The 17,360-nt window shown below is 36.6% G+C and overlaps 3 protein-coding genes across 4 annotated transcripts; all 3 read right to left on the bottom strand.

The window, feature by feature from the left end:
- Positions 1-233: 233 nt before the first annotated feature.
- On the bottom strand, positions 234-1,637 carry LOC105142104 (glucuronoxylan 4-O-methyltransferase 1-like). The gene has a single exon (XM_011049564.1). It carries the CDS (start codon positions 1,322-1,324, stop codon positions 458-460), a length of 867 nt encoding a protein of 288 aa, XP_011047866.1. The 5' UTR covers positions 1,325-1,637; the 3' UTR covers positions 234-457.
- Positions 1,638-3,925: 2,288 nt separating this feature from the next.
- Positions 3,926-10,834, bottom strand: LOC105142102 (probable serine/threonine-protein kinase At1g09600). 2 transcript variants are annotated; one of them, XM_011049563.1, is made up of 9 exons: positions 10,539-10,834; positions 9,526-10,076; positions 8,614-8,898; positions 7,727-8,044; positions 6,890-7,117; positions 6,169-6,269; positions 5,616-5,730; positions 5,049-5,513; positions 3,926-4,620 (listed from the first exon to the last, which is right to left on the bottom strand). In XM_011049563.1, exons 2-9 carry the CDS (start codon positions 9,934-9,936, stop codon positions 4,426-4,428), a joined length of 2,118 nt encoding a protein of 705 aa, XP_011047865.1. In that variant the 5' UTR covers positions 9,937-10,076; positions 10,539-10,834; the 3' UTR covers positions 3,926-4,425. The 2 variants fall into 2 exon arrangements, with proteins under 2 accessions (XP_011047865.1, XP_011047864.1); XM_011049562.1 differs by lacking the exon at positions 10,539-10,834 and having other exon boundaries at positions 9,526-10,283.
- Positions 10,835-11,908: 1,074 nt separating this feature from the next.
- Positions 11,909-14,829, bottom strand: LOC105142101 (uncharacterized). The gene is made up of 2 exons (XM_011049561.1): positions 14,676-14,829; positions 11,909-13,668 (listed from the first exon to the last, which is right to left on the bottom strand). Exon 2 carries the CDS (start codon positions 13,362-13,364, stop codon positions 12,135-12,137), a length of 1,230 nt encoding a protein of 409 aa, XP_011047863.1. The 5' UTR covers positions 13,365-13,668; positions 14,676-14,829; the 3' UTR covers positions 11,909-12,134.
- Positions 14,830-17,360: the final 2,531 nt, after the last annotated feature.

Below are 17,360 nucleotides of genomic sequence, written 5' to 3'. Positions count from 1 at the left end.
GCTATAAATACTGATTCTGTCAGGTTTTTATATTGTAGTTCTTTTCTAAATAATTATAGTTTCAAATCTACTGTGACAGGAGTTTTGTCAGGGACAAACTGGTAATTATTTTATGGATGAATTTGGAAAAACAAAAAGTTGAATGTCTCATCTGAAAATGGTCAGCTTCTTGATCAATACTTGGAGAATGATCAGGCATAAGAGGAGTTCCTATCAAAAGACACTGGTTGGACTTGAGAAACTTCAATCTTTTGTACCTTCTTATTATGCTCTGCCATTTATCAAATGTCAATCCAATCACAATGGAGAGAAACTTCCAGTTTGGTTTTAGCTGCCTACTCAACATTCAACAGAAGCCATGCATGTTCTTTGAAAATGATACCGAGTTTGTTCTTAGATGCACAAAAATTGCATAGGAGTGGAGATTAAAAAGAAAAGAAAAGAAAAGAAAAAAAATCTACTCTGGGCAAAAAGGTCTGTCCAAGGCATCCCTGTGGCTAGGAATGGTAAAGTGCCTTAACCTCCCTACTTGTTTCTTCATATATCCTTCACAAAGAAGTGCCTTGGAGAACTTATCTTCAACCTCTCTGTTCACATCATGCACAAAAACATCGGTCTCTCCTTCTTTCCTGTTTCTTGCCATCATTCCGGCAGTATATATGGCAGTCATTCTCCCTGGTGCCTCTTCATAGTACCCTGTTGGTGCATCAACCATTATCAAGTCCCATTCTATCTCATAAACTTCACTAGGCAAACCTTTCAAGGCAAGCTGGCACATAGAGAACTTTGGATCACTAATTGCTGTGCACTCAGGCCCCTTGCCTACTTCCATGAGATTTTTAGCTTGATTCACCTTGCTGTCATATGTGACATGATAAAGCTCTAACATAGGAAACCGGCGTTTAATTTGAGCAATCCAAGCTTCATCTTCTTCAAGGAAAACTGTTCGTCCACCGTAGTTGAGTGCACTCCACATAAGGCTAGCATGACCGAGGCCGAAAACCAAGAAATTACATGGAGACTTCTTTTCTAAAATTTTGGCAGTCACTGATATTTCTTTCTGTGTTTGCTGTGGGGTGATGGTTGAGGTTGTGTAGTGAATGAGAGCTTGGGTTAGGAAGCGTGGGGCCTTACTGCATCCCTGTGAGCAATTTGTTGCTCTAGCTTCTTTCATGGAATCTGAGGTTTTTGGTTGAGCGGTGGGTGATGAACTTTCCTGGGAAGACGACATGCTTGATCGTAACACAAAAAGCAGGAAGAAAGCAAGGAAGACACCAAGGAGGAGCACCTTAATGTTGGAGAGTTGTTGGCTTTTAGGCCTCATATTTCCCAGTCCTTTTGGATTGATCTATGGGATAGAGTAGGAGAAACTCAAAAAAGGTTTCTTCTTCTTTCAGATTTGGAATAAAAAATGAAAGGGGTTTGGATACTCGTGAGGTTTTGAAGCTGCATGTAAGATTATATTTGAGTAGGTTTGAGCTGGAAGAGGGAGAGGGAGAGTTGAGAAGTAGAGAGTTTGAGAGGTGAAGGTGGTGTGATTGCTTGTTGATGCTTAGACATGAAGGGAAGGGACGTTGAATTGGATGGATGCTTGATGAAGACCAAATAGCTGCCAAAGTTTTAGGATGAAGCAACCCTGTTGTTGGTATGTCTTCAAGTTTGGTGGATTGTTGTAAACTGTTCTTTTTAGTTTGTTTATGATGTTAAAATTATTTCTAATTCCTGTTTCCTGGTCTTATTAGGTCTATTTTCTAAAAGGGATTGTTCTTCCTTCTCTGCGGGAAGGGTTAAAAGAGATAGATAAAAAAACTTTTGACTGCCAAAATGAGAAACTGGGAAACACCCTCACTTGGGAACATGACCTTTGCTGTCAGGCAATAAAAAGGGAGCGAAGAAGAAATCTTTGGTTTTCTGTTCTTGTTTGCGCCGTGGAGATCATTAAAATGCCCTACCGTAGTCTCTCTCTTATTCACCAAGGCTAGTCTTCAAGGAGTAAAATTTCAGAGGGAATTCAAGAGAGCTACTGTAAAGAGGTTACTTGCAAGCGAAGACATACCTCATATTATTCACACCTCTTTTGTTAAGAGAAGACCCAAGCTCGAATCGCCTCCAGATAAACAATAGGATTATCAAGAAGAAGCAAAACGGAAACGAATATCCTTAAGCTTTATCTATATCTGATCATGCTTGATGACTCGATGCATTCCGAGCTTCCTGTTTATGATATTCTACACAGATATGGCTATCCTCCTTGATCATTGTGCAAGTAGAGGACTGTCAATATATGTGTATTTCTGTCATATCACAGATTTTTCCCCATCTGGTCAATTCAACACTTTGCTTGTTTTATGATGGATACGTCTATCACATGCTCACATGACCTTCAAAATAAATGATGGCTTTGCTTACCAAATGAGCAGGTTCAAACTGCCTGCTACACTTGCTCTGACCTTTTACCACTAGATATAGAGGGGTGAGGATAGCAGCTGCCATTATTTTTATTCAAAACTACTTGGATGTACATTTTTTAACTGCAAACCAAATCTAATGTATCATAAGTGAAGCTATGCATGGTCAAGATATAACTTGCAGTTCTGGAGATGTATAAATTTTGTAATCTGTTTGATACACAATGAAGATCAACTGATATTTGGTGTCCTCTACACCTTTTTACAAAGAAAGCATGAGATCTGCGAAGAGAAAAAAAAAAGTATATTTCTTAATGTTCTGCGTTCTAATTTATATTTTTGTTAACTGATGTTACTGTGGCATTTCAGTGTTGCAAGTTGCGACAAGCTGAGGAGGTAAGTAAAACAAAAGGGACAGGATTTTTGAAAAACAATGACCTTTATTCTAATCTAAACAATCAAAGAAGCCCCAGTTTTGTGATTGCTAATATTTTCTGGCAAACAATGACAGATTGAAAACATAGAACCTGTTAGCAGCAAGAAGCATGAACATGCATGCATGCATTCGAGCTTGAAGTTCCGTTGTGTCCCAGTTGCATGAATCATTTGAATCAATGTCTTTATACTTAAATACACACACTACTGATTGAAATCCCGTGTGATTTTCTCAATCCTAGCTGACTTGTGACATTGCTGGTGGAAAGAATATCGTTGCTGTGGTCTTCAGTGCATTCTCAGAGGATATTTTATGGGGTGGTTAGAAAACATTGATGGTGGTGTTGTGGCTACCTGGAACGGATTGAATAGGAAGAATTCATTTGTTGCTGCTTTCGTCTTTTCTTGAAGGAATTTAGACATCGGGTTGCTGAGGGGACCAAATTTGAAATAAATAAAGAATGATAGCCCTTTTGTTTTTAAGAAAATTATAGTGTCAACCCTGTCCTTTTTTGGCTTCTGTCATGAAATCTTTTTACTTTTCAATTTCATCTTTGATGATGTACTTGTTGGAATATGAAATTGGGTAATTTGATTCAATCTCTTTTTTTATCAATCTTTTTTATATGTTTATTTTGATCATTAAAAAAAAAACATATTCACATTAAATTAATGCTTAATTTCATGAGAAATAATACTTTTTTAAAATATAATTAGAATTTCAGTTTATTTTTGAATTATCCTTTTAAATATTTTAGTAAGAATTTTTTTATGAAACCATTTATTTGTCTTTTTTAAAAAAAAAAATTGATTATTTTTCTACGTGAATTTATCTTTAATATCATATAATCAAATATAAAATAATTTGAAAAACCATAACAATTTAACTTATTCATGATCTAGGACACATAATTGTTAGGTAAGCTCGGATGGATAATATACCATCGTTTTAAAATTTTAAAAATAAAAACAAGGGTGTTTTGATTTTTTTTTTTTTTTTTCCTTACTGCTTGAAAAAGGGCAACCTATCTAGTTTGTGCTGCAGTGTATCAGTGACTGAAACAAAGGAAACACAGCTCAAAAATCCAGGATCAAATAAATCTTTTTTTTTTCCTTCATTATATTGCTATCCATCATGTGCCAACTAGGGCAAAGTAAAGGGCATGTTACACTTGTGTAGTATTGTTATAAAGCTAACTTGAGCAACATTTTGGAGTGGCAATTGGGATTGTTGCAGCCTCGCCACAGAATGGGGAAAATTGATCCAAAAAATCAGATGTTCAGCTGCAAAAAAGCATACCTTTGAAACCAGTCACTGCTAGGACCAAGGATAATGATTTGGCAGAAACATGCTTGGCGTCGAGGAAAAAAAAAAAAACCAAGGCCAGTCTTGTCCTGCACTGTTAGTGATGGATTTGATTGGCGTTTCATGTATCTCCCTTTTGTGGTTCAAGGTCATGCCAGTTATGGGAGATGCTTGTAACTATCTGATGGGCACTGATATTCCATAATCGTCATTGTATTCCCATAGGAACGGCCCCAATTTATATCATTTGCGATGCTCAGTCAAAACTTGTCCGGGTCATCTACCATTTATTCTCCCGTGATAAAATAGTGATTCAGTGTGTCCACTTTCATTGGTGTTCTTGTCCAAACGAGCTTTACGCACAGCTCGCTGGATTTGTTTCTCATGCTCTTTGAGCATTTCCTCAACGTTTCCTCCTCGAGGCACCAATGGTCCAGAGTAGTGGACATGGCCTTTCTTTGTTGAGTAATCCTGAGGCCACAAGCAAAAAGTGCAAGTGATTAGTACACATCTACAAAAAGTTCCAAGTAAAAGAGAAGTCTCAGGTGCAAGTGATTAGTACACATCTACAAAAAGTTCCAAGTAAAAGAGAAGTCTCAGAATAACCATTCAAGGTCTCTGTTCTGAAACAAGGGATACATGGAATAACTTTGCAAGCACATCGCTGAGATTCAGACTTCCATGGGTTTTGAAAGAGCCAGTGTCACTCGTATCAAGAGCAGTAAGCAATAAACCTTCCATTTACCTTCCAATTATTTTTTCGGTAATCTAACTTAAAAGCTCACAAAGTCCAGTTTCACTCGAAAAATGGAATGGCTGTATGAGGGGTCATGGTTTTTGTTGTTATTTTCAACTTCTTTAATTGAATGAATCATGGCAAGAACAAGAATGGAGATTACCGTTGTTGAATCCAAACCAGGCCTCTTATTGGAGAAGTTTGGCCTGCCTAATTGACCGTGGGAGGAATCATCCAGACTGTTATGCCTAGCATTAAAACTCCCCTCTGGCCAGTGCGAATTCAGCTTAGTTGAACTGCTAACATGAAACTGTGAATCACCTCTAACTGCAACTGAATTAGAAAACCTAGACAACAGGACCGCTCCCTGTTCAATGAAAGATCTCTGAGCTCTCAATTCTGCAGCCTGCCTTGAAGAAATAAAATCTTGCCCAGAAGCCCTGAAAGTTTCACTGATATTCATATTATGTGAAGATCCAAGGTTCATAGGATGCACCGACTGGCCAGGATGTGAGTAAATATTTCTTGCTGTTCCTTTAGCAGGCCCAATGGGAGAGCGAGCAACACCATCCGCTTCATGATTGTAAATTTCACTAATGCTTATTTGTTTAGACTGTCCTTGTCGATTCTATATCAGACATAAAACAAAGATAAACCATTACCTAAGAAACTAATTCTCCATAAGATATATGACTATAGGAAGCTTCAGGAAAGTATTGTCAAAATTTACCTGTATGGATGCTTGCAACTCCGCATTGGCATCAGGTGCTGGCACGACTTTACTTTCTTTTGAACCCCTTCTAGTTGATTCGTATCCACGCCCTTTACCTCCAGCTGCTCTCCTCCTGGTTGCAAGATGATAAAGAGGTAGCATAAATAAAGTGCAGAAAAAATAAACTTTAATGTTGGGTGAATAGATAAAAGATCCTCAATGAGGATTCCTCCATCATTGAATCAATTAGAAATTCAAGTACCGTCTGTGTTTTTCCAGCTCAAGATTTATATTCCTTTTTATTGCCAAGTTTATATTAGTGATGTAAGCTAAACAAATAGTCATCAGGTTTCATGGTTAAGTATCTAATTAAAGCATAACAGTGATCCAAAACTAAACATTGTCATTACTTTGAGCTATATTCGTCACAGAAACTACTTTTTTTTGTTATTAATAACAAAGGGAAAAGGAGCAGCTTAACTGCTTTTGATGTTATGCAATAAGAAGGCCTCGTCCAGCTCTTGTCAAAAAGACGGACGCCAGGAGAAAATACTATAGGGATATTCCTTACCTTCTAGCATCCACATCCCGAAACTTAACGTCAAACTCTTTTGTTGGTGGGTGTTTCGGCAAAGTTGATGGATCACAAGCAAGAGGCTTTGTCGTGAAGAACTGGAGAAGAGAAAAAATTTCCTGAGATTTAATCATTTAAGCATGCAAGTTGCAAATTAACAGAAAGGAATGCAAAGAAGTTTAATATAAGCATCATAAACCATGACAATACCACCAATAGAAATAGAAGTGTATGATAATTAAGGGCATCTATTTTTTAAACTTGTGGCAGTTAAACTGCCAAAAGGGAACCCATCATAAATGTTGTTCCAATCACTATCCTCATCGTTAGTGATGGCCATGCCTATTTTTCATCAATTTACCCATGCATGGACATAATTAAACTAGCTGATTAAACTTTTACTTCAAAACAGACATTCAGGACTCGGATTTACTTTTGGCCAAGTGCTGAGGCTTATATTCTAAATCCAAAACTAAATATTAACAAGTAATTGATTGTAATATGATAATCAGATAAACAATGCCTTCTGCTTCAAGAATCCTAGGGGGAAAGCATAATAGAATAGGTCTATAATAAAAAAGAGAGGGAGAAAAACCAGAATACCAGCTTCAGCATATGTGAAAATATAGAAATTGAAGTAGCGTCACACTTAAAAACATTAAAGACTCAACAAGAATTCACAAGGTGCAATCATATTGTAATGTAGAGCTCAGATTACCTCACTGTCAAGTGCTGAAAGAGCTGTCCCACGGGCCTCGGGTTCTACAGCAAGAAGGACATCTAGCAAGGCCAAAGCTGATGAAGGAAAGTCCTTAAATGTCTCGGTAACACAACGTTTATAAGGATGTTGAGGTTTGAAAATGGTTGCATGCGGCAGTTTTGATCTCTTCCAGTACTCATCAGAAGGTGACCCACAAAGTTTGAAGATTTTATGCAGTTGCTCCACCTACATATGATAGATATAAGATCTTGACACTGAAAACACCCAAATAATTTGGCCAAATGCCAAGATTTACAAACATTCTTTGATAAATGTTCCTAGTCATAATAATCAACAGATGACAGGAACGTAGGCCCAGCTAGGCTTTAGAAAATCTGAACAGCCACAGCATGATGGATTAAGATAATTTCATTAAATGTAAAAACACAAAAGTTTCAGGAGCCTAATTGCCAGTGATCCTCAATTTGAAACTAAACAATGCCAAAATCAAGTAATGGCATACCAGGAAATCCACATACCAAAAAGAAATTATACAACCACCGTTGCAGTGGTCAAGGTCACAGTGCCATTAATGGACAATACTCAAGACAGATTTTTTGATCAGCAGGCTTATTAAGACAGCATTGATGAGATGATCACTGGGCGGAAATACTTCTTCATTAAAAGGAAACTTTTTCGTCAGTGTTCTTCTAGTCACATAATGCATAGTTTAGGGTATTTCACCATGAGAAAATTGCTACTTTGAGTCAAGAATCAATAATAAACGATTCAATATGGTTAACAAAATCTATAATACAAGAAGGCATTATTGTGATAAAACAAAAGGAGAGTTACCTCTGTTCTTCCAGGCATGACATGCTTCCCAACAAACAATTCTGCAAGAATGCAACCAGTGCTCCATAGATCCACAGAAACTCCATATTCTGTGGCACCAAGCAAAAGCTCTGGAGGTCTGTACCACAGTGTAACCACCCGACTTGTTAGAGGCTGCTTCTGAGGTGAAGAGAAAAAAGTTGCCAGTCCAAAATCAGCAATCTTGAGATTGCCATTAGAGTCAATCAGAAGATTTGAGCCCTTTATATCACGGTGCAATATCCCACGATTGTGGCAGTGTTCAAGTCCATGAAGAAGCTGTTGCATGTAACATTTAATCTACAGGGAAAAAATCTAGATCAGCCTGTAATGATAAGAAAAACTTCAGTAACATATTAGCCAAATTCATTCATTTTCTACTAAGAAATAATATCCAGAAAAAGGCGAAATCTTTGAAATTGGGCAAGAATGCATCACAGAGACAAAAATTCAGTAGAAAACCATCATTGCATGTACAGCAAGCTTCTCTAAGGGAGGGCAAAAATATCCTAACTTCCTTCATTTTAGAGGTTTTCATCTTGTTGCCTTTCTGGTGGTTCAACAAAGAGAAACCATAAATGGTGGTACTATAGATTACCAAGGAAAATAGAAGTTAATGCAAAAGGCCATTTCACAGAACTAGTCCGAGGTAAATTAGGTGTTTTCAGATAGTCGCTTCAATATATTAAATTAGGCAAGTTTTCACCGTGGATCTTGACATTGTTAAAAAAGTTCAAAACTGTTCTTGAAATAGCCACTCTAGAGTTTGTCATAATTTCTTCATTTTTTAGTCAAATTGTGTCAGGAAACAGAATAATACATCATCAATTATTATAGCAGTTAAAGTTCAAATGAGAAAGAGCAAGAACCTGCGCTTCAGAGAATTTAATCCCTGGTGAAGCCAACAGCCCTGCAAGGTCATGCTCCATATATTCAAATATAAGGTACAAACTGCCAGACATTCTTGAAGCAATGACACCCTCAAGCTTCATAACATTTGGGTGATCAAGTCTACGCAAAATGATGATTTCTCTCGCCATAAAACGAACACTCTCAGGATCCATATTAGCAAAGCAAACCTTCTTCAATGCCACTGTCTTGTTTGTTTCAAGATCACGAGCTTTGTACACACTGCTATATGTTCCTTGTCCAATCTGCATTATTTGCGGGAAAGTTAACTAACTGGGTAAAGAATTGGGCAGTAAACCGAAGAGCGGACAACATTTAATGGAAATATGGTGGTTGCTCAGAAAACAAGCATTGCATATCAAATAAAAATCATGCCAAGTTGCTGAGGAACTTTCAGTTTCAAACTGATTGAAACAAACAAATCTGAGAGAGGAGTGCTTATTTAAGAACATAGAAGAACGCATTCTTCAGGGAAGAGGCCATTCTTCTAGAGACATGACTCATTTCCTACAGTAACATAACAGAACCTCCATCCCCCAGACTATCGTGCTTCATCATTTTTGCCATAGTTCAAAAACTTTTAGGGGTGAATAAATAATTTATTCTTACAAGAGTATCAAAGTACTCATGGGTAGAAATCACGGAACAAAAGTCTACGAAGACAGCATCCAACTTTTGAAACAATGACCAATGCCAAAGCTTAAACCTGAGGCATCGAAAAACCCATGCACCAGGAAAAGACAGCTGCAATGAAGTAAGTTCATACAAGTACATTAAAAGGGGTGAAAACCCAACTTTTTTCGACAAATCACTCGCATTATCAATGAACCATACAAAAACAACCAAATCATAGAGACATACACCAAACTGACCTTATCCAACTTCTCAAATGAATCTGCCCTTCGAGGCACCCATCCATTGATTGCTTCTCCAGCCACAGAGGTCAGCCAAGAAGGCCAACCAGCAACAACTTGTGCTCCTCTCTCTCCATTGCTCATACTCACTATACTAGTAATCCTTTGATGATTATTAACCTGTTCGATTTTTTCCTTCTTTTCTCCTTCATCGTATGAAACTGGAGTAGACTCCGCATTATCATTTCCAGGTTGGTCAGATATCAAACTAGCCGTGGAACCATTAGCATTACCATCAACCTCTACCACAACTTCATCGCTTTTGGATAAAGAAACTAACCGTTTGGCAGGCTTGGTTGTTTCTTTTCTTTTGACTCTTCTCTCTAAATATTTAGTGGCTCTACTGACTTTCGAGCAAATGCAGCCCATGATCCCAATCCACAATTCTCAACAGTGTGAATGGTTTTATTGGCTCCAATCCTTTGTAGCATGAAGCCCCAGATATCTTAACCCATGAATCAAAATGGCTTCTTTCCCCGATACTCTGCCTCTAATCAATCAATGCAGTCCTTGAAAATCAAAAAGTCTTCAGTTTTAATATCAAATTCAACGCAAGAAGAGGAACCCACATCCCCAAATCAAAGGAAACCAATGGGAAACACAATGACTCAATGGTAAATCCCCCAGGATAAGATTTTGAAAAAAGGAATTCAGAACAACCAGTCAAATCCCTAAATCAAAAGATCAACGAGAAAAAAAAAAAACAAACTATTTGGACATTTTCTAAATCAAAAGATCAACGAGAAAAAAAAACAAACTATTTGGACATTTCAACAAGAACCCAGATCACCAATCAGGTAGACAGATTGATGAAATGAGCCATGCACAGAAAAATATTTATTTATTTATTATTTTCTTTAGAAAAGTATTCAAAAGCATGGAAGCTTTTTTTTTCAAAATAGATAAATTTTTACTTTTTATAGTAATTGTGCGACAAACATATAGAGCATATTTCGGATCTGATTAATAACCTTCGAAAATCAGAAATAACTTGAGTTTAGACAGGCTGTTGTGCTGTTATTTCTATCTTCACTTCTGTTTTTAGATTTTTTTTTTTTTTACAAGACAGGCAATGAAACAAAAGGAATGTTAAGAGCGTCCATGCTCTTTATTTTATAACTAAATTTTAGCTTAAAATAGCTAAAAAATCCAGTTAGCTCTCTAGAAAACGCAACAGCAGAGCAGCATGTATAATATTCCACTGTTAGCTGATCATCTCTTTCAAAAGCATCGTAAAAAATTGCTCTGGTTTTGCCACCATATGCTTCCACTCAAAGCATCGTAAAAAATTGCTCTGGTTTTGGCACCATATGCTTCCACTCTTGTCTGTCCACAGAAGCTATGAAAGCAATAGATTACTAAAATCATCAACCACCAGGAAATCTTGAACTTGCCAGCAACACCAATCCAGTATCTGACCATGCCTTCAATTCTCAATCTTCGTTAGCACTCGTAGTCATCAAGGCGAAGTCTTCGAATCGAAAGGAAAATACTTGGACATTTTCTGCAGTTAATTTGTGTAGTAGACAAAGTTCATCACAACAATACTCCAGCAATTGATCTGCACCCGATACCACAGCCCCAACAGGAGTAAAACATCGGTGATTTCCCCTGAAAATCGAAGTGGAATCAAGAAACAACCTGTGCATAGTTCACTTCCCGCTACAAGAACCCAGTAATGACGTTTACATCAAACTTCAAAAATACTATATTTGAGCTCTGAAGCTGCATTGCCTTCTCCAAGATTCTCCAGTTGATGGAAATAGATGGTATTTTGCAAGAACGAACTGGCCCAAAGACATCGACAGCATGCTTGCGCCTTATTCACAAGTGACGAGTGTGAGCGAGTGAGAAAGATGAGTAGACGCCCCATTTAGGCTCTAACGCAATGACAATAATATTTTAAAACCTTGTACAGCACAACCTAAGATATTTGATTTTCTTAAGGTTAAATTATTATAAAGTTCGTATAGTGAATTGCAGACGCCCCATTTAGTCTCTTCTTTTTTTTCCTTAGTCCGTTGACGTTGTTCCTGTTTTCTTCAAAATTAATTTTTTTTATTTTAAATTAATTTTTAAAATATTTTTGAATCATTTTAATATATAAATATCTAAAATAAAATAAAAAAACGTTACCTTAATAAGCTTTCAAAATATATATATATATATATATATATATACACACTGCCTAACACCCCCTTCACCTCCAACCAATACCACTGCTACCTTCTAAATAAATTAATAAATAACGATCACAACTTAAATAAAGAATAAAGTCTTCCCTCACATTGATCCAAATCTACCGTAGAACCTGTGGATCGAAAATTATAATCACATCATCGAGCAATAGGAAAAGCAAGCACCTTGCTTTCATTCAAGAGGCTCGGAAGAAGGGGCAAATAGAAATCAGGATTAAGAATGTTACAGAAAGGGAGAAGAAAAGGAAGCAGCAGATCATGGAATCAAAAACCAGCAAAATCTAAAAAATAGACAACAAACCAAGAATAAAAATCCTTATTGGAACTAACCCTTTACAATCAGTTTTTTCTTTATCACAAAATTGATATTCACCAAGAGAACTCGGTTCCTTGCCCAGTCTTCGGATCCACAAGTGGGCGCATAGGCCAGCCTAGCAGCGGAGGCGAACCTGGTGGAGTTGCATCTCGACCAGGAGAAAAAAGGCTCAGCTCCACAAATGGCCCTGAAGGAGTCTCATCTCTTTGGCAAGCCCTGAAAGAGATTGATCCTCGCTTAGCTGAGGCGTCAGAGTTTCTGCCTGGGCTTAAATGAGCACTTTCTTCTAGATGGCTTTGGTTTGCATCAAGGGAAATGGTTTCATTGTGCTCATCAGCATATCTTCTACTTACCTCCAGGTCCCGAAGATTCCCCAGTGCTAAAGAATCAGCAACGGGATAGTAAACAAGCATGCAAATACACACCCCAGCACAGCATGAGAGGGCAAGAAACGATGAGAAAGCAATAGCTTCAAATAGAAAATGCTCTGGCTTAGATAAAACAGATAGTCCAAGTAAGAGAATCCTCAATGGAAGGAAACTTGAAACTGAGAATATTAATGTGTACACTCTCTTCTGCAAACCCTTATTGATGACCAATTTCAAAATCCGCCTTCCAAGCCAAAACAGGTAGACAGTCAGTGCAGAAGCAAAAAAACCAAGAAGCATTGTATTCAATAAAGGGTAAGTGCAAAGCGCAATATTAGAGGCGGCAGCATTTTGCATCCCATGAGCAGCAGAGGTAAAATAATGAGGAAACCTTTTCGATATACTCTTATCCTTGCGTAGTTGCGGTCCGATTAGTATAGCAAGCAACTGAAGGACAAACATTGGAAGGCAATAGAGAACAACATACACAGCAGTTCTTCCATTCCACTTGCGACAAAGAATTCCTGATTCCATCTTCTGTAAGGGAGCCCGGAGGAGAAACATGAGGGTGAGTAATAAACAAGGCTCTGCAAAACCCAAATTCGAGACAATGTAGCCTTTGCAGACAGTTTCCTGCCATTTGTAGTCAAGGGCATTCAACACTCTTCCCTTCCGTCTCAACAAACTTAACCGGATAATTTCACCAACACCCCACCAGATTACAAACAAAATAAATATGATTCGGATGATCCAGGGACCACTAAAATAACCGAGTTGAAAATAGCCTTGACTACGAACACGAGAGTGCAAGTAAAATGAGTAGGCAATGCACAACAAACCAAATAGAATCAAAATAGTGACTAGACAAATTGTCACCACACCGAATGCATCGGCAGCAGCACTCGTCAGGGGCATTACCCGAAGCACGAATTCCACGCATGCTCTCTACCAGCATGGATACAAGGAATCCTCCTCTGGTCGTGTATTCACTTCCTTCCGAGGATTAATTTTTATTGGCAGTTCCAAAAATAATACTGGAATTAGCTTGTTAAAAACCAAACCAGCAGTTCACTCAGAGCAATTAACCATCACTATGCACTCCAGTGATGATGACAAAGCCAATGTATGAAGACAGACATTAGCCAATTCCAAGCTAACACGCCAAATCAATACTTCAAATAATATTTTCTGTCTGGCTCGAGCTATCCAGCCCCGTCCCCTATAGCATGAAAGTTGAAATACTCAGAAAAAGAGTCAAATTTCAATCGTACTTGTCAATTATATATCAATGCCCAAATTCTTCAAGTACCAAGCTCAGAAAGGCTTTATTAAGACAATGAAGCATCAAACAAAATTAAAAGCCTTGGAGGCTTTTTAAAAAAGAAAACAACATATGGAGAAGCTCATAATTGAACGTAAGCCAGCAAGAAAGCGAGTCATGTTGCAAAAAACAAGACTGCTTATCAACCAATCACATATTTGACGAGTTGCAATGAACATATCTTGCCCAAATTTAAGCCTATACAAGGGCCACATTTTACAAGGACTCGGACAAAATCACATGTATCATACTTTCCATAACATTCAAGAGCAGCCAAAATGATTAGATTCATCCGAATTTGGCATCACGCATTATAACAGTTACATTCGTAAATCAACATAAGAATTCCCAAAGAAAAACATTAAACAGCTATACACCACCAAAAGCCAAAAAAATACCATTGCCAAGTAAGAACAACATTGGCATGTAGTAAATAATTGATAATTAACCCATCTATCATCAGGCTGCATTGTGAATAATACACACAACCGCGCATGTTCTTGTTAAAAAAAAAAAAAGTTCCAGCCTCATTAATTGCTCTTCGGAAAATACATAAACAAATTTAAATCTCAATATTCCACATTATATAGATCGCAAAAACATTAACCTCGGTAAAATTTTCTGCTCTCCAATTTCAAAAAAGAAAAGCATGATCAGATTTTTCGTTTTCATTTCCTTCTATTTTCTTTCTCTTTCTCAGCAACCAAACATAAAACATGCACAAAAGTTTTTAAAAAAAAAACACTAAAAAAATCCTCATACGATAATCGGCATTTCCAAATCAACATGCACTAAGTAAAAAGAAAAGATAAATATAAACAAATCTCATCCACAAACAAGAAAAAATCCAAACAGATAAAAACGATAACGAAAATGAGAAAAATAGAGATCAATCGAGAGCTTACAAATCAGAGAAACTTGATCTGGTGAGGAGAAATGGAGATTCCTAAAGCCACTAAACGAGATCAAGAAAACCCTAACTTAAAACACGAAACAAGCGAGAGAGACAGAGAAAGAGAGAGAGACAGAGAAAGGTAGGGAGAGACCAGAGGGAAGACAGACCATGTAGTTAAGTGGGGCTTTGTTGGAGACAGCCTGTCTCCAGCTGTGAAATCCGAACCTATAGGTTTGGATTCCAGACTTTCGCTTCTGTGGTATCCCTTTCCTACGTGGCTCTGCTTTGGCGGCGTTTACGGCGAGCTGTCGTTTTTTTTTTAAAAAAAAGATACAGCTAAGAAATGAAAGAGTGGGCGATTGGCTATCAGGCTAAGCGAATCCGGGGACAAGGATTAGTGTGACTCGCTCTGTTGGATTCAGCAAACTTTGATTGTACAAACAAACAGAATTTATTTATTTTGCGTTAAATGTTTTATGGATAAAGAATTATATGTCGAATTTATTTGTTTTCTGGAATGTGGCTGTCTAAAAGCTTTCTCTTGTTTTTTAGACTTTTTTTTCTTTCATGTCTCATAATTTAAGGAGTAAAACATGATGGAGATTAAGTTAAGGGATTAAAATGTAAAATATAAATTTTTAAGGATTAAAATGAGATAAAAACTGAATTGAACAAATAATGCTTGTGTATTGTGCTCGGTGTGTTTTGGATAGAACTAGACAATTTATTTTATTTTTATGTTTGGTATACATTAAATAGGAATTCATCAGTACAAGATTTGGACTAGTTCAGGTTTTAAAAAAAGATTAACCTATTTGGTCTAATCAAAAACTGAAATTAACCTATAACTTGGTTAACCTATAACTTGGTTAACCTGAGATAAAACATAAGTAAAAAATCCATTAACTTTTTAATATATATCTTTTGGTCAAAATAAGGTTATTTTAATTTTTTTAAAAATTGGGTTAATTCAAATTAATCCTCCCGACTAGTGACTCGAGCTTTACCTGGAGTCAACCCCCAAATCAGTTTTTAAAACTATGATGATAATAATTTTTATTCTTACATTATTTTGGGTTAACCCAAGCTAACCATCTTGATCCCTGACTTGGATTTTGCTCCTAGTCGACCTTTTAGTTAGGTCTTAAAATCATAATAATAATCACTTTTATTTTTATGTTGGCATGGGTCAATGATCAACCCAACTCGTAATCGGGCTTAATTAATTAGGTTTAGCCTCGAATTGATTACTATTTTTGGTTTTAAAACTACGATGATAATAATTTTTTCCTAACGTTAACCTGGGTTAATGGTCAACCCAATATACAACTCAAGATTAGACCCAAGTTAACCCTTGAGTTTGAGTTTAAAAATTATGATAATGATCAATGTTATCTTTACTTTGACACAAGCCAATGGTCAACCTGACCTATGTTTTGGTCTCAAGTCGACCCCCAAGTCATATTTTTAAATTATGATAATAATAATTTTATCATTACTAAGACTCGAGTCTAACCCCAATCAATGGTCAAACTGAACCATGCCCTATGCTTTGGCCTTGAGTTCACTCATGAATCAAGTTTTGAAACTATAATAATAACAATTTTTATCATTACTTAAACTTGAGTCAGTGGCCAACTTGACCCGTGATCCGCAGCCCGAGCACTGTTCGGTATTTTGGCCATATCTGGAGTTCTAGAAGTCCAAATGAGCTGAATTTTTTACACAAGAAAGCTGAGACAATTGCCTACAACTTTCATGTTTGCAACTGGCTCCAGTTTTGACGTTATCAATGACGTTTTGGGCAGACAAGAGAAGATAAGGATTGTCACCAAGTCAAAAGTTGGCCACCCACTTATCAATTAGTCATCAAATCAATAGTTCCCATTTTTGGCCTATAAAAGGAGGCATTTGCCATGCATTTAGGCATCTTGGTTTCCAGATCAAGATCATTCTCTTCCTTTCTCTCTTTGTATTTTTTATGCTTTGTTTTCATTAATATTAAGTTTATGCCTTTCATTTCCTTTCCTTTACTTAGTTAACTTTTATGTTCTTATTTTGTTTATCTATTTTGCTTTCTTTCATTATGTCTAGCTAAGTTAGTTATGTCAAGGTGAAAAGGTTACACTAATGGTGTGAGAATAAGTATAATGTAAACTTAATATGGACTTTAATGTTTGATACTAACATGTTTTGTATTTGTTATCTTGTTCACTCTTTAATACTTTGCTTGTTAAATGATTAATCTTGATTTATGTTGTATAACATTTGGTACAACAAATGCTTGGCACTTTCATAGCCCATAATGTATGGTATAACCGACACCTGAGCTATGAAAGGAACTTGATTTGTTGTTAACATAAGTTATACTCATGAATGCTTGACGAGATTTACAAGTATTAGCATTAATTGAATAAGATGACTAATGTAATCATGTTAAAAATTTATAATCTAATTGGAACCTCCTTTGTGTGTGGTTTCCATTTGAGTAATAAGAGTTTACACTATACTTGTTTGAAATACTATTAGTGGAACCTCTAACCTTGACATTTGTTATTATCATTGTTTAATCCTTACATTAATATTCCATTCCAAGTTCTCATCATCTTCTTTTTCTCTTTTTTTTTTATTATTATTATTATTATTATTATTATTATTATTATTAGTACTACTACTACTACTACTACTAATAATA

This window comes from Populus euphratica, unplaced genomic scaffold (genome assembly GCF_000495115.2).
Source record: "Populus euphratica unplaced genomic scaffold, PopEup_1.0 scaffold268.1, whole genome shotgun sequence".
NCBI classification, from domain to species: Eukaryota; Viridiplantae; Streptophyta; class Magnoliopsida; order Malpighiales; family Salicaceae; genus Populus; species Populus euphratica.
Note: the sequence above shows the minus strand (reverse complement) of the source record. Positions and strands in the feature narration are given on the sequence as shown.

What these genes read in the sequence shown, in the direction of transcription:
- LOC105142104 (XM_011049564.1), bottom strand. Translation starts at nt 1,324, where the DNA reads ATGAGGCCTAAAAGCCAACAACTCTCCAACATTAAGGTGCTCCTCCTT.
- LOC105142102 (XM_011049563.1), bottom strand. Translation starts at nt 9,936, where the DNA reads ATGGGCTGCATTTGCTCGAAAGTCAGTAGAGCCACTAAATATTTAGAG. An exon ending in CATTTGAGAAGTTGGATAAG is followed by an intron (nt 8,899 to 9,525) that starts GTCAGTTTGGTG and finishes CAAATAATGCAG; the next exon opens with ATTGGACAAGGAACATATAG. An exon ending in TTAAATTCTCTGAAGCGCAG is followed by an intron (nt 8,045 to 8,613) that starts GTTCTTGCTCTT and finishes TTTTCCCTGTAG; the next exon opens with ATTAAATGTTACATGCAACA.
- LOC105142101 (XM_011049561.1), bottom strand. Translation starts at nt 13,364, where the DNA reads ATGCCCCTGACGAGTGCTGCTGCCGATGCATTCGGTGTGGTGACAATT.